Source organism: Empidonax traillii, unplaced genomic scaffold (assembly GCF_003031625.1).
Source record: "Empidonax traillii isolate 1590-97213 ecotype Southwest subspecies unplaced genomic scaffold, ASM303162v1 scaffold138:size3245559, whole genome shotgun sequence".
Taxonomy (NCBI): Eukaryota; Metazoa; Chordata; class Aves; order Passeriformes; family Tyrannidae; genus Empidonax; species Empidonax traillii.
The window spans coordinates 2,628,606-2,645,039 of record NW_020955331.1 but is presented as its reverse complement, the minus strand read 5'-3'; the positions used below and the strand labels follow the sequence as shown (position 1 = coordinate 2,645,039).

Genomic DNA, 16,434 nt, shown 5'->3' with positions numbered 1-16,434 from the left:
TGACCAGGGTGGCCACAGTGCAGTAAGGAAGACATCTGGGACCTTGGACACAATATGTCACCTGCAGGAGCCCAAAACCTTGACTCAGAGCCACAGTACAAGTAGTGCCTGTGGTCTTCGCTGGCTCCACAGTTCACTGTGCAGAGAGAAGTGCCAAAGTACCGCTGTGTTTGTAAAAATAAAATGGCACTCTGCTACTTAATTAAAGTAACCTGCAATGTCTTACTTTTTATCAAAATACTCCCATATTGCAGGTGTTTCACAGACTGGGCCTAGCTCTCATTATCAAATGCTTCCTGCCCTGCAGGGAACATCCCTCAGTCCTCGGTGCCGAGCTGGCTCTGCCACTTCCTGTACGCTCACTGCCCGGGCCGAAAAGTGGCATTTGCTGGACTCAGGTCACTGCCCCCCAGCAAAGGGGCTTTCGGCTGAGCCCCAGCAGCATGTCCTGCCACTGGCACCTCCTGAAAGGGACCTTCCACTGCAGCCCCCGGCCCATTGTCCAGGGGAATAATTGGAGGGAGAAGTGGAATGGGCTGTAATGAATTCTGCTGCTATTCAGCAGGGCTGAGAGGCAGAAAGCTCGCTGCTCCTGCCAAAGTGCTGAGGCTGCTACTTCCATTCTGCGGCCGGAGGGGAGGTCTCCAGAGGGCAACTCGCTATTGAGGAGGCTCCAGGGTTGAAACAACACCCGGCATCTGAAGTTTTACTCTTTCTGTGCGAATGTGCTCCAACGTGGCTGTGCACAGGGTCCTTCCCTGAAGGCTTGGCAGGGCTGCAGCCGAGCTGTTGGTGCTCCCTGGCTCACACAGAGAGGTGTCAGGGTGTCCTTGTGCCCATCACTGTGTTGTGCCTCAGCTTTGCTGCCCTTCTCTCTGTGCTGCCCTTGGGGACTCTGGCCTGACCAAATCCTCATTCCTTCATCCCCGAGGTCCCAAGCAAAACTCTCTTGACCACAGTGACCCCAGTAACCAACACCTGACCCAGCCCAGCACCCAGCAACACACGCAGAGCTCCCCCAGACCCCTATGAGGGGCTGCTTTGCCCCTCTTCCCGTGTTTTTGGGAGGGATGGAGCAACACGAGAGGCAGACTCAGATTCGGGGTGGATGGAAAATCTACGCTCATCTTTCCAGGCTCCCCGAGGCTGCAAAGGGCCGGACAGCAAAGCAAAGCGTCTGTGTGGTCCCTCCCGTGCAGACAAAGCCCCGTGAAGGGCAGCTCCTCTACCACACGTTCCCGCCAGTAGCTAGCCGTCTCCAGACATCTTGCATTCGCTCTGCTCAGCCATGTTGCAGCTGCTGCCGAGCTCGTCCTGGGGTCTCACACTCAGGGTGGGGTTCCCTCTTCTCAAAAGCCTCCGGGCAGCATCCGGCTGGAGGCAGGGACACTGCCAGGAGCAGTCCCCTGGGATGCTAGGCTGGCTCCGGCACACACAGCCTGGGTCCGCGGTGCCTCAGCCCCCGGGGAAAGCTTTCTGCCAATTTGCCTGAGCTGAGGAGGGATTGGTGCCAGAGGAGCTGGCAGCCTGCGCGGGCGTTGGCCTTCTGCACATGAAGGCCGGAGGGGGTGCGGGGGTGCCCCGTTGCCTCCCCGGTGCAGAGACATATGGGGGCTGTGAGCTGGTGTCACAGGACAGACCCCGGGGATGCTGGTGTTGCCCCTGCCCTGGGGCGCACCAGTCTTATTTTACATCCAGAAGCTCTTTAAGCAAATGCATAAGTAATACCTTCTTCTTCTTGCCCGTAGGGATGACAGGTTTTCAGACCTTCGAAGGGGATTTAGGACTTTCGTCTCCACCTGGAAAAATGGGGGGGTGCGCAATCAGCAATGTCAATTACAGCCATCACAATTTTCTGCATCAGTGCCATAAACAAGCGGCGGGGGTGGTGGGGGGGGAACCCAGAACACAGTACCCTGAAGAGGAAGATAAACAGGACTTTGTTCCAAGGTTTTGAGCAGGCTGCAAGCACTAGGGCTCAGTGCTGTTCTTCCCAGCCCACGGTGCTCTCACAACACCTTGTCTCAGCAGAGCTTAGAAGGCTGTCACAAGCCCCAAGGAGAGCTCTCCTGACCCCCTTGGGAAATGACTCCAGCAAGCAATAAATTGGGTCCTGTTTACTTTGAGGGGTGTCTTGTCGAGTTTTAACACAGGAGGGACAGCTCTGAGCTGTGAAATGTGGCTGACACCGGAGCCATGGCTAGAGCAGCCCACAGCTGCCAGCACAAGCATGGGGCCAGCTGGGGTCTAAGCCTCCCTGTGAAGGATGGGGGGCCATGCACATCCCATCAGACCTTTTCCTGTCCTTTTTCCCAGGAGTGATGGCTAACCAGCCCCAACTACGGCATGCTCCTCCAGACTGGCAAACACTGAGCACTATGGCAGCCCTTGTCCCATGCAAGATCTCCCATGGGGGTGAGGATGGGAGGGGGGGAGCAGTGTGGTTGTGCTGTGGGCTGATCCAGCCTGGGAGGAGCCCCCCAACAATCCTTGTGCTTACTGTGGTGCTGGATGGGCAAGCACAATGAAGCTCACAGCCATGGCACTCTCCCCTTTGCCTGTTTGCCGGCTCTCATCCCACTGCACTCATCCATTTGTTCAGCAGCTCATGGCCATGGTGGTCCAGCTCCTTGTTGCTTTGAGGAGACATGACCCCACTCAGGCTGTGACCATCACCAGACCCACTCTCAGACCTCTGGGGAGAGCTGTCCCGAGCAGGCAGCGCCGCAGACAGGGGGCTGCCCGGAGGCTCTGCCTGCAGCTTGCCCGCATGCAGCTGAGCCCAGCGGGAAAGGCAGTGAGCGCCAGCCCTGTCTGCGAGCACAAACATCTGCTTGGAGCCTGCTCAGAAACAGCAGCCCAGGCTGTCCAGCTGCCAGCCCCTCTCTTTCAGTGCACAATAAAAGCTGAAGGATGGCTGAAAGCAAGTGCCCCGTGGGAAGGGAAGTGCAGAGCTCTGTGCGGTGGTACACACCAGCACTAATCTCACAGCGAGGAGTGAGGCTTGGCTGCAGAGAGAAAGGAAGCATCCATCAAGCCCACCAGAGTCCTTGCTTTGAGACCCTGTGTGGATGCTGACCAACCAGAGCCCTCCCAGATGCAGAGCTGGAGATGAGTGCTCCATTTTCGCTGTTCATTCACCATGCATGGGACTGGTTTGGTTGGGAACACTGCCTAGGGGAAGGATTTGTCCTGATGCATCATCATCCCAAAGCTCCCCCTCTTCCTCTGGGCTCATTGTCTCCTATAGCACTCACTGAGATGCAGCGCAGAAGGATGTCCTAGTTCCTTCTCCATAGGCATGCAGGGCTCTGGTCTTTCTCTGCACTTACATGTTGCTATCGAACCCGTGAGTGTGATGGGCCATTTGCTCTCCCCCACCATAAACAGGATTCATTGCTGGGACCAAAGCAGGTTGTCTCCCAGATCCGGACACAAGGTTGTTGCTGATGGAGGCAGGGATGAGACTCAGCCAGATACTGGAGATGCAGACAAAGCCAAATGTTTCCCAAGCTTGGCAGGATCAGCCTCTATTAGTCCTGCTTTACATCATTTGTAGCTTCAGTGAGGATGCTGCTGGGCTGAGTGGGCTGAGGCCCAGTACCATTTCCCCTGTTTGGCAGATGCCCCATGTGTGTCAGTGCTGCCAAAAGAGATGGAGGTTTATCTGTGCTTGGGCTGCAACAGGGCTGTGAGGGCCAGAGCCAGGCAAGATACGTAACTGTGAGGTTCGGCATGTGTCCCTACATCCTGCTCCCTTTCTTGGTACAAACACTGCCCAGATTTCCAACGTCAGAGGGAGAGACACCAGGCAGATTGTTTTATGGTTTCAAGAACTCATAATGATTTCCAGAGAACAGAACTGCAGCCCATCTTCTGCAGTGGGACAAGCTGTGGAAGCCTCCAGTCACTGCTGACAGCCTTCTTGTTAAACAAACGTTCCTGTCTGACCATTCAGGAGCCACTCTGGGGGTCACACTCACACCATCCCACACTTTCACTACTGGGACCAAAGGCCCTTTGCAGAAGGCAGCTCCAGTGAGCCGACAGGTGCCCTGCACATCCCACACTCACACAGTCAGACAAATTTCCCTCACTGACTCCACCCCAGGTTTACCATAGCACAGTCCAGATCTCTGGTTTCTTAATTTAACCATGGTGCTGTGATATGATAACAGGTCAAGCCAGGTGCTGCCAGAGAGGGACCTGAACACAGGAATCCCTGGGGTTTCATACCCTCACAGTCTGTGCTGCATGTGCCTCTTGGTCCAGTGGTGTTATTTAGTCATTGTTCATCGGGTCCTGCAGAGTCTCTGGGTGACCGGCCACACCCTTGCCGGGCAGCACCGCAGCTCCCCATGTCCTTTGTTAGGCAGAGGATTGGTGCCCATTCATCGCTCCTTATCCGTGACTTCAACCATTTGCCTCCACCCAGGGCACAACCTGCAGCTTGCACACCAAACTACCTGCAAAGTGTATTCCTCAACAACTCTGACCTCCTCAGCAGCCGAAACCGCTGACAAAACAATGGAAAAAAAGCAGGGCGCCCTTGGAAAGGCTCCTGTAAGGCAGCCCAGTGCACCCACATCTAGAGGGGTTGTTGTCCAAGGACCTGGAGCAGGGAGCAGCCTCCTCCTGGCACAGCCTCAGTTGATGTCTCCCCTGCAGGGCAGGCACCATCACTGGCGCTCGCGGTGCCAGCGTGGCTGGGCACTGTGTTGGGAGGTAACAGTCCGGGGATGGCATATAACTCAACCTGGGGGGAAGGATCAAGCAGAGGCCCCCCTCCAGGGGCAGTTTTAGGGATGACTTTTGGTGAAGTGTTATGCAGCAGCAGACTGAATCAGGGACAGGCGGGGGGTGGGGTGGGGGGTTGTGAGGACATGTGGCTTTTCATGGAGTCACAGGGTGACCCAGCCCTGGCTCCCAGCCTCGGCTCGCAGCCTCTGGGCCACCTCATGTCCCAGTCCTGCAGTGAGGCTGAGTTCCAACCTCCGCTCTAACAGAGCTGCCCGAGCCATGCTGTTGTGCTGGCAGGCTCATTACAGCAGGTCTGCTTTTAATTAAGCAGGATGCTGCTTTTGTACAGCTGAACCCCTCGGGAGTTTGGGCACAGACCCTTCACCCCTGCGGCTGGGAGGGCAGCGGGCGGAGGGAGCTGGGGCCAGGAGCTTTGGGAGCACGTGCTAGACCAGCGTGTCCCACCCACATAGGATGTCAGCTGTGTCCTCAGGGTGACATGGTGCAGTCTGTGCCATGCCCTGCTGAGGGTGTTTGCTCTCCTTGGGCCAGAAGGCAAAGCCCAGGGCTGTTATCACACCAGGCAGATAAGGGTTAATGCCCCACAGTTGTACTGAGCTGGCTTTATTTGCAATAAACCTCGTCTGAGAGCAGCTTCTTAATCATTACAGATTGCAGGCAGCCCTACCTCCATGGCTGTCCTTCAGCAACAGCACCTCTGCCCTGCCCTGCCCCCTCCTCAGCAAACACACCGGGATCAGGCCCTCTCCAGTCCCTCACCCCTTCCGTGCCACACGGCCCCCTTGTCACCCTCACTGTGGTGCCAGCACAAAGAACACGTGCCCCCAGCCTCCTCCCAGTGCTCACTGTGGGTGTCAGCACAGGGCTAAGCTATGGCTATATAGGAGAATGGTCCAGAGGCTATGGCCTGCGTGGATCAGATCCTCGGACACATGTCAGGCACTGGAACGGGTAGCTGGTACCCCTGGCGTACAGCTCTTCTGGGGTAGAGACATCAGAAATCACTCCTGCTGCAGAGGCTGGAAGGGGAGATGATTGTCCCAGCCATTCCCAGGACCAGCTGATGGCATGGTTGAGAATGTTTTTTAAATGGGAGTGGAGTCATTTGTCTGGGCTGACCCCCCCCAGGAAGTCTGTGCTCCGCAAAACAAGCTGGGCTTTTGTTTGACTTGTTTTAAGTAAAACACATGTCACCCCTGTAAATCACAGGTCCCCTTCACTGCCCCAAGGGCAGCAGCAGAGCAGAGGCACGTACTGGCCTCAAGGTGCTGGTGCAAGCCAGAGCCGTGGGCTGTCGGGTCTGGTCCCACTGCTGGGCTGTGTGTCCTGGCTGGGAGCCATGGGGCTGGAGCATCCTGGCTCCCACAGCATCCAGCCACCTCAACCTGCTTGCACACCCTGCAGCATGCAGCCCCCCAGGGAGGTTTGCAGCGCTGGTCCTGGGGCACTCTTGCCCTGGCACCCCCGCAACTCCTGCCTTGCTCACCCAGATCTTAACCCGGCTGCCAGGCTGCTTTTGTCACCATCCCACACTCCCATCGGGCCGGGCGCCTGGATCCCAGCCCAAGGTCAGCCGCCGGCTGTGGGCCCTTGGCATGAGCGAGGACGATGGTTCGGGACAGCCGGCCGGGGGGCTGTGCCGCCGCGGGGCCGGGTCTCGTCCGCGGCGTGCGGGAGGCGCTCGGCCACGGGCTGCCGGCGCTCGGCCACGGGCTGCCGGCGTTCGGCCACGGGCTGCCGGCGCTCGGCCTCGCCGCCTGCCAGCGGGGGCCGGGGCGGGCTCGTGTGCCGACGGCAGCAGCCGCGCTCCCTCCCGCGTTCCCCACACCGCTGGCAGCCCGCCACCGCGCCGGGGGTTCGCTCCTTTCTCACGACCTCTCAGGTTCCTGAGCTCATCTGGGAGCTATTCATTTCCTGCCAGAAAACAGCCTTGCCTGCTAAAAAACCACCTTGGCCGCAGAGCGGCCCAGGGCTTGGTACGAGGGCTCTCCCGGCTTAAATCATAAAGCTCCGGCTGTCTGGCTGGAATCAAAGGCAGGGCGGGAGTGGGGGGGCGCGGGGGCCTGTGCCATATGGTAGCACTTAAGAGCCAAGGAGGAAGCGAGGAGGGGCTTTTGCGCCGCTCACGAGGAGTGTGGGAAAAGTTAATTGACTTTAATGACAGGTTTCCCGGGGACGGCAGCAGTGGCGGATGGAAGGGAGCTGCAGGGATGCCAGGGACAGCCGGGACTGTAAGCTCTGTGGTGGGTGCGGGGCAACACAGGTTGCTGGGGGAGGCAGGCAAAGCCCCCTGCCCAAGGACGCCCGTGCAGGTACGCTGTAGGCAGGGATGGAGTACTGCTTTTTCCAGCTCAGCACCCTCTGGGCTGCAACTGCACCCATCAGATTGTGGCAAAGTGCCTACCAACCCAAGAGTTGTCATGACAGGGACAGACCTGGCTCTAGCCCCTTCCCAGGGTCCTCTCCGCTGGCACACAGGGCACAGCAAGGGCTCAGCAAGGTATGTAGGGAAGCCAACAGGAGCTGCATCCCATCTGGCAGCATTTAGTCAGGTCCCTTTTCCTACCCGTCCTGCACAGTCCCCTGCAAGGCCATAGCTCAGCCCTGTCCCTTCCCAGGCAGCCCCCATCCCTCCCTTCCTTTTGCCTACTCATCCCACAGCACCAGTTTGAAGGCATTTGCTGCACCTGAAGGGCAATTCCCACACGCAATGATCCATAGACCCACAGCCTGCATTTGTCATCCCAATTTGTCACGGGCTCAGTGAACTGGCACCAAGAGCACAGCTCCTGGGAATTGCTCTGATCCCCTTAAAGCTCACAAACTCAAGCAGAGCTCTCATGTCAACAGGCTGTGGGATAGAGTAAACACAGAAAGCTTTGGAGAAAACGGTCCAAGCATGCCATATCTGCTTTATACTAGGCTATTTAAACTCCATTAGCAAATAGGTTCATCTTGTCTTTCACTCCTGGATCTGCTGTATGTTCTCTGTTAGCCTACAGCAAAGTCTTTTTTTTTCTAATGTGCTTCCCAAACCAATGTTTCAGCAGAAAAGGAAGATACTGCTCAGCTGGAATAGCCTTCACTCTTACAGGTGATACATTACTGATCTACATCAGCTCCACACAGGCCATCCAGCAGCAGGTGCTGGTCTGATGCATTCCAAGACAGGTCCTGCAAGCACTTCTTTGAACACAAGGTGGGCTCAGTCCTACCCTCGGTACCTCCAGTGCACAAAAGTGACACTATGGCTGGTGAAAGGGAAGGCAAGCTCAACTTGTATGGCTACACACCTGCGTTGGGACAGCAAATCCGGTATTCCCAAGTCTTGCACACTAAACCTGGCTGCGAGATGCCTCTGTGAGGGTGGCAATGCAAGCAGGCCAGCAAGATGTTGGGAGACAGAGAAGGGAAAGCTCATCCCATGGAAATCAGCCCCTTTGAAAAAGAGAACTGCCACTGGCTGCAGCTTCATCAGTACATCCTGCAGAAAGAACTCTCAGGCATGCACCACCCCCCTCCAAAATACACTCACAGAAGTACTTTCAGATCAGGAGAATGTGTTTCTTTACAGGGAGCAGGGAGGAAAGCTGGGCAGTCAAACCCCATCAGGTTTAATCCGTCTGGTCTCACACTCTCCCCAGCTTTCATTTCCCCAGCACCTGGATACAGTCAAGCACCTGGCTGATCCAGACAAAATCCAACAAGCTTTTGCAGTAGGATTTGGAAGGAAACCCCAGTGGATCCTGGCACATTTTGAAGCTGTCCGCTCTGAGTTAAGACTTGTTGAGAAGGGAAATGCAAGCTGTAACCTGAGACTGCTGCTCACTGCTATCTAGGGCTTGCATCTTGCCTGGAAATGGGGCATCCCCAAGTCACAGGGGTCAGCGACACCTCATAATTATACAGATGGTCCTCACAGCCCCACATCACTCCCTCAGCCACGTGTTTTCCATAGAACAGCAGAGGAAATGCCCAACTCTATCAAAACCACATGCAGAGCATTAATCATCAAGCACAGCTTGGCTGGTGCTCAGGACCGGGAACAGCTCTATGCTTTTAAGTCCAGGTGGAGGTGGTGCCTGCTGCAGCCCATCAGCCCGGAGCACTCGTGTCAAGCTTGTCCTGTGGAGACACACTGCTTTTGTAACACGAGAAGCTGGCAGGCACTGCTCTCTCAATCAACTGACTGGAGTCATTTGTGATTTACACCACAACCTGCTCCTCCAGGTCCAGGGCAGGAGGCCCACCCGGGCAGCTGAATCAGTCTCTCTTTACCACAGCTACGCTAACTCCATCAGCTGAGGAGCCAGGAACAGAATGGAGGTGCCTCCCTCAGCACATTCACCAGCTCTGCAAATACAAGCTCTTTTTAACAAGTCTGATCAATTGAGCTGTTCTCAAAGAAGCAGTAATTACATCTGCCCCAGAGCAGGGAGAGGGGCCAAGGTGATTTCACAAGACAGAGGGGACAGAGGGGCTGAGTGAGAGCTCCAGCCTGGTAAGCAGGACAAGGCAGCCCTGGAGCAGCATGATCCACAGGCAGCCAGGAACTGGGCTCCCTACTATGCACACGTGCCAGAACTCCAATTTATCTCCAAAGACCTTCCAAAATGGAAGGGAAATTTTATTTTATAAGCATTCAAAAAGGAAAAAAAAACCAAAAACACTAAAAAAACCAACCCAATCTTTGGCATCACATAAGGAAGGGGAGGAAAGGAAAAAAAAAAAGATCTCGTGTAAAACACGAAACACTGTCAAGGGAGTGCTATGGTACAAAGGCACAATCCAATATGAACATATAACCTATGTACAGCCGTGCCAGCAGCACGGGGTGCAGAGCCAAGTCCAGTCCGGTGCCCACCACCCTCACCAGGGTCTCCAGACTGAGTCGCCTGTGCCGGGTGGCGGGCCTGGTGGCGAGGCAGCAGTGGCAGCTGTGGGTGGGCCACCATACAGAGGCAGCACAGCTCCCCCGGGAGCAAAGGCAGTGCTGGGGATGAGGAAGGCAAACTGCCCATCGGAAGCCGGCAGCAGCTGGAAGCCACCGTACACCTTGGCTGCATCGGCACCCGGCTTGCAGGGCATGCCTGGGAGTGGCCCCGCACCACTGCTTGGTGGCACCAGGGGTGGCCCAAAGGCTGCGGCTGGTGGCAGTGGGGGTGGTGGAGGGGGTGCAGGGTAGTTCATGGCGTTGATCTGGGTCATGCAGCTGGCCAGGTGGCCCAAGAGCCGGGTGCGCACCTCAGTGTTGACGCCCTCGCAGGTGGAGAGGAACCGCGTCACCTCATTCATGCACTCACTGAAGCCGGCACGGTACTTGCCCAACACTGTGGGGTCTGTGCTCAGTGCAGCTGTGGGAAAAGAGACAGGGGTCAGCAGGCTCCACAGGGAACATGGGTGAGCAGCCCACTGGCATTGCATCCTACAGCCCCTCTTGAGCCAGGAATCCAAGTGGGGAAAGCAACCCCTCTGGCAGTGTGTCTTGTGTGCCCAGGAGCCAAGAATTTGGATGGAGGGCACAGCCCCTCTGCTACCAAATCCACCAGCATCAGGGACTCAGAAGGGGAACAGACAAGTCCCAAGAGTACTGCTATGTCCCTGTATTCCAGGGATCCAGGTTGGAAACAGTTCCCCCAGAGGCTCTTCTGTCTCCCATACCCCCAAAACAGATCCATGTGGGGAGCACAGCTCAAGTTGGGACTGCAGCCCACCCAGTGCCCTCAAGTACCAGGGATGCAGACAGAGAACACAGTGACCTCCCCAGCTTTTTTATACTGGGAATACATATATAGATCATGCTACCCCTCACCATTCACCTCAGTAGGAGAACTGTGTCCCGAATGACTCTCCAGTACTCAGGATAAGGTCATAAGATACTGGTTCCTTGTATCAAGAATACAGGTACAGAACACGGTACCCTCCATCACTCCCGGAGAATGCAGGTGCAAAGCCGGGTGCCTGTTACCCTCCCTACCGAGGATTCAGACAGGTAGTGCGATGCCTCCCAGTCCCCGGGGATGCAGCTGCCCCAGCACCTCCTCCCATTCCCTCCAGGGACCCACCGGTCATCTGGGCTCGCTGGAGGCTCCGCAGGTGCTTCACGGTCATCTCCAGGATGTCGGCCTTCTCCAGTTTGGAGTGCCGGGAGCTCTGCGGGAACAGGCGGGGCTCAGACCGGCCCGACAGCGCCGTTTCCCCCCGCGCCTCCCGCCCCGGCCCCCCTCCGCTTACATCCTTCTTCAACGCGTCCAGGATGAGCGTCTTCAGCTGCCCCAGGCTCTCATTAATGCGCGCCCGCCGCCGCTTCTCCATGATCGGCTTAGAGGACTGCAAGAGAGGCGGCGGTCAGCGCCCGGCGCGGCTCCGCACGGCGCTCCCTGCCCATCCCATCCCGGCTCGGCCGCTCTTACCTTGCGGTGCTCCGCCGCCGTCTTCGGCTTGTCGGGCGTCGCGTTGACGCTGGCAGGGGTGGCGGCCACCGGCGAGGCGCTGCTCTTTTCCATCAGGTCGGCCGGCATCCTGCGCCGCCGGGGAGAGGCACTGGGGCGGCAGGGGCGGGGGGGGCCGGCCGGGCGCGGCGGGGCCGGGCGGGTCGGGGCGGGCGCGGCGGGGCCGGCGGGGCGCGGGTGCCGCGCGCCCTTGGCCGCCCCTACTTATATAGCGCGCGCCGCACGCGCGCGGCTCGTGTGAAACGTCCCCCGCCGCCGTTCCCACACTCGCGCCCAGCCAATGGGCGCCGCCCGCACGCGGCCCCGCTCGTGGACGGCGCCCGCCCATTGGCTGCGCGCCGCGCGGCGGCCGCCGGCCAATGGCGCGGGGCGGGCGGCCGCGGTTTAACCCCTTGGGCACCGCCTGCGGGGGGGGCGCGGGGAGCGTCGCGCTAATTACCGGGTTAATTGGCGCCCGTGGCAGGCGCGGCCCCGCCCGCTCCCCCTCGGGGACCGCCGGCCCCCGGGGCGGGCTGCGCTGTGGGGGGCCGCGGCCCTCCAGGGTGGTGGCCGGGACGCGGCGGACCGGGCCCGGCTGCGGTGACCGGATGAGCAGCTGCTGTGTGCGGGGGCTGCAAGTGAACCGCGGGGTGCGCGGCGGGGCTGCGTCCTGACACAGGACCCGCAGCGTTGCCTCGGCCACCCGGGATTCCCCAAGGCCACCCGGGTTTCCCAAGGAGCCCGGGCATTGCCACGTGGTGCTGCCACTGCCCTCCCGCAGGTGTGGCCGGGATGGGCACGGCCGGTGCCTGGGGGAGCGCGGGGCACGGGGCAGATGTGCGGTAGCACACGCAGGACCAAGGGCAGCCGCCGGGGTGGGTTCTGCTCCCCGGGCTCACGGCGCGTCTGCAGATCTGGTGGTGCGTGCCCTGACATCGCGGGGCACAGGCGAAACCGCAGGGAGGTGCCTGTCCCCGGCGCTGCTGCTACCATCGGCTGGTTTGGACAGTTTGTGGGTTACTTTAAAAAAAAAAAAATTTTGCCTGGGGACTTGAATCCTTTTTTTTTCCCCTCCACTTGACTGACTTTCTCACACTCCTATTCCCATAGTCTGCCAGCTAAGTCTGAGTCATCCTGCCAAGAACTAGACCTGGCCTATTCAAAAATGTGCTCGCTCGTTCTTTCTCTCTCTCTCTCTCCTTTTTTTTTTTTTTTTTTTTTTTTTTTTTTTTTTTTTTTTTTTTTTTTTTTTTTTTTTTTTTGAGTATACACAGTAATGTTTTTCCACCTTCTCCTGTACCTGATCTGCACCTGTACAAGGCCGATCCCACACGTATCACCCGATCTCGCCTTTTCAGAGACCGTGAGAAAAATAAAGTTCAAGAAACGAGACACGTTTGCAGATCTCACTGGTGCAAAGCTCTCGTCCCTGCAGAGGCTTGCCTGCTGAGCCTTCAGAGTTTAAAAAAAGGAAAATAAATAAAAGGGAGAGTGTCATGTTTAAAACTGCGGAAAAGTACAAATCCAGGCTTTCTTTTAGCTCCTTGATAGAGCGAAAAGCCTTTTGATTTAAAAACAAAGAACAGCCTTCAGCGTATAAGGTTTAACTTCAGATGAGCAGTATTTGACGTAAGCTTCAATTAGCTGGACAGCCGGAAAAACTCGAGCAAGAAAAAAATCGAGACTGCATTGGGAAGTGACTGGCGAAAAACCTTTTCCCAGTCATCCTCGTGGGTTAATCGGAAACAACGGATTAGCCTGAAAACTGCAGTGCATTTTTGGAGAGCCTAAAAAGTTCTCTTCTGGATCAGTATTTCTTCTAGTGCTGATATTTGTGTATATTGGGAGGGAGGAAAGTTATCACAATTACTGAGCTGGTGTTCTCCCTCCTGCGGGGATTTGCAAAGGGATGAAGGAATTCAGACCTGGGCAGCCCGGTCCCTCCCGGATGAAGTGAGAACATGTTGCAATTATATCTCTGTGGTAGCCGAGGAGCTGCAAACTGCCTGTAATTGCCGGCAACAGGTCGTTTTCTCTGGGGGATGAGAGTGGGACAGGTAGCAATAACAGGCTGTCATTAGAAGTTGCCCACGCTCGCCCACTTCAGGAACCTGGGAAATGCCTGGCAGAAGGTTCCCTTGCTGCACTCCCCTCCTGCCGCAGCCCAGCCCCTGCCCGCTGCAAAGCCCGTAGGGAGGGTTTTGCTTCTAGGGTGAGCGAGGAGGCTGTGGGGAACAGGGCCTCCAAAAGCGTCTGCTTCTGTGGAGCCTTGTTAGATCCATCGGCCGAGGGCTGCACGGGGCAGCCAGAGGCAGTGACACATCTCCTCCTCCGCTTGCCTGCTGCTGTGAAATGCTTTACATGTGTGAGGGTTGTGATCCCCGAGCGGAAGCAAGTATACTTGTGAATTCCCCAGGGATCAGGAGAGGAAGGGGAGGATTTTCATGGAAGGATGTCTCTGGAAATGAAGTGGTGAGGCCAAGTTTAGGCTGCAAGGAGGTGGTGAAGGGGTTTGTAACTGTTGAAGGGACATGGAACAGATCCTTTGGGCATCTCCAGCCCTGCCTTTCCTTGTGAAAGAGGTGTCAAGGGGGAGGCAAAACCCTTAGATAAGGGGCTGCCCCAGGGACTGGGGTGTCCCTTGTCCCACAGTCCTCCTGAAATGTTTTTTTTTGTTTGCTCCAACAGTCATCTTGGATTGCAAACTGGGAGTTGTCCAAAGCAAATTTGGGAAGAACCTTTAGATAGCGCATTAGGGCATTAATAATAATGGCCAGTCTTCGCGAACGAAGAACCGGGGAAGGTCTTTCCACCTTCCAGCCTGCGCATTGGAATTTTTAGGTGAGACACAGTGTGCGCGGAACTGAGCCCACCCTTTAATCCTGAGGTTCATCTGCCGGGGCCAAGCACGCAGCGAGGTCCTCAGGATGTAGATGGATTGCCTTACAGGGCTAACGAGCTCCATCTGCCCGGGGCGTGTCCTAACCGGGAATCGAACCTGGATCTCAGCGTTGACAGCGCTGCCGTTCAGCCACTGTACCACCGGTTCTTCGTTCGCGAAGACTGGCCATTACTGAACTCATTAGGGCATTACTGACTAGCAGAACATCTGGGAAGAAAAATGTGTTGGCAAGAAAATTTAGACTAGTCCTGGGCACGGGCCGAGGGATGGGAAGGAATAAAATAGGATGCTGCTGCTGGTGCATGCAGGAGGTGAGGAGGTGGCAGGGCTGGCCATGCTTGCTCTCTGGTCCTTTAGGAAGTAGCCAAGATGAGCAAAATGTGCTTCTAGAGATCTAAGAGTCTTAATACCGAAAGCTTGAAGGATCCTAGAAAATACAGAAAATAGAAACCAAGTTGCTTGTAAGAACTGGGTTACAAGCTGGATCCCAAAAATGGCACACCAAGCCTTTCCTCTTTGAGTCACAGGCTGAAAACCTATCCTGGCCACAGCTCAAAGTTGTCACCACCCTGAAGACTGGAAAATAAGTGCTGCGTCTCAGGGACACGTCCCTGACAGAGGTATCTCCTCTGGGCAGCCCTGCACACATGCCTCCACTCGTAGTTCCCATCCCAGAAGCTGTTGTGCAATCCATACCCAACCGCCTCCCTTGGGAGGAGCCATCTCAGAAGCTTTGGGTGCAGGTTTCTGGATTTATTTCCCCTCTATAAACATTTGCCAGACCTCTGGGACAAGGTTACTTTCATACTGATTTCCTGATATAGCTCCCTAGATGAAGCAAAGCTTTCATGGACGTTGCTCCCCTACACACCAGGTCTTCGTAGTAAAAGGGGCAGTTTTTGTGCAGCAGCGTCACATCCTGGCTCCCTTGATGGCAGGAACAGATGGTTTTAAGGCAGCAGCTCTGTCTTACGGCTGGTCCTGCCCTCTCTTTTCACTGGCTACCCATTTCCCCAGGACTTGCTGAGACCCAGGATCCCAGCACTGGTAGACATGCTGTGTGGCAGCTGCTCCCCAGGACCTTTTTCAGCTGTTCCCCGGCTGCCATTGCAGAGGAGAGGCTGAAGTTTTTATTCCTTTTCCTCTTCACTGTGTGAGTCAGGCTGGGTGTGTGGGAGCTCTGGCCATTTTGCGGTAACACTCTTTGCATGGAGGCGGTCATCCTGGGCTCCAGGAACTGGTGCCCTTTGTTCTGTTGCCCACACAACCAAGGAGGCATCCCTGGGAATGGTGCAGGAAACTGTGGTATGAAGTGGCCAAGGCTTTGCTCGGGTAGCAAAGCGCAAGTCCGAGAAACTCCAGAGTATCTAAAGAAAAACCTCTGAAAAACCATTTTCGTCTCTCCATCCCATCCCAGCCTAGTCTGGAGCACGGCTCTGTGCCAAGAAGGGCTCTGGGACAAGAGCCAGGGTACCTGGATCTCTTGCTAAGCTGATTCCTCTTGGCAGGCTCCTATCCTGCTGAACCAAGAAAACGCTGCCGGGGAGCTGGCGGGAAGGGCATTTTGGCAGCTGTGAAATGCCACCCATGTGCGTGGGAATTCCCTTCCTGATACCCATGGTGTTACTTTAGAGATTGCTGGTTGGGCTGGAACAGTCACATGTGCTAATGGGCATGAGATGGTGCAGCCCCAGCTTTGCGCTGTGTGCCCTTCAAGAGCCCTGGCTCCAGCCTGGTCCTCTGCTGGCAGCGAGGGCTGGGTGCTGCTAGGTGTTGCAGCTGGGAACAAGCACTGGGAAAATCTCTAAATTACTTGAAGGGCTTGGACCTGTGTTTGGCACTGCCATTGCCAGCCAAAAGTTGCGAGCTGCGTTATACCCTTCTCTTAGAGATGTTCTTTTCATGAGACGTGACTGGAGTTCACTGGAGCACCGATTTGCAGTCTGCTGGCTATGCCAGGGCAGTCTCTCTTCAGACAGCCAGTATCTTTGGCAAGATACAGGAGCTCCAGGCAGAGGGACATACAGCTGAGCTCCTAAGAACCAGAAATAAATGCTCAGTCACTGCCACACTCCAGAGAGGAGAAGGAGCATCTCGGGTCTCATCCTCTCTCTCCCTGTGTGGTGGGAGGTGTTGGCAATGAGAGACGAGTTATTTATTTGTTAAGATTCTACTTGTGTTTCTGCCTGAGGCTGCTGTCTCTGTGCTGAAACCGTGGTGCTTGCATGCTTGCAGGGAATGGAAGGAGTCTGCAAGCTGTGAAGCAGGGGTACATACATGAAAATACTGTGAGTTTGGCACTGGTGAGGCTGGAGGAGGCATGAGAGCTCATTGGCACAG

At 56.3% G+C, this 16,434-nt stretch overlaps 1 protein-coding gene across 1 annotated transcript; it reads right to left on the bottom strand.

Annotated features, from left to right (window-relative positions):
• Positions 1–9,436: 9,436 nt before the first annotated feature.
• Positions 9,437–11,292, bottom strand: HES1 (hes family bHLH transcription factor 1). Its single transcript, XM_027884012.1, has 4 exons — positions 11,175–11,292; positions 10,996–11,091; positions 10,827–10,914; positions 9,437–10,115 (listed from the first exon to the last, which is right to left on the bottom strand). Exons 1-4 carry the CDS (start codon positions 11,280–11,282, stop codon positions 9,631–9,633), a joined length of 777 nt encoding a protein of 258 aa, XP_027739813.1. The 5' UTR covers positions 11,283–11,292; the 3' UTR covers positions 9,437–9,630.
• Positions 11,293–16,434: the final 5,142 nt, after the last annotated feature.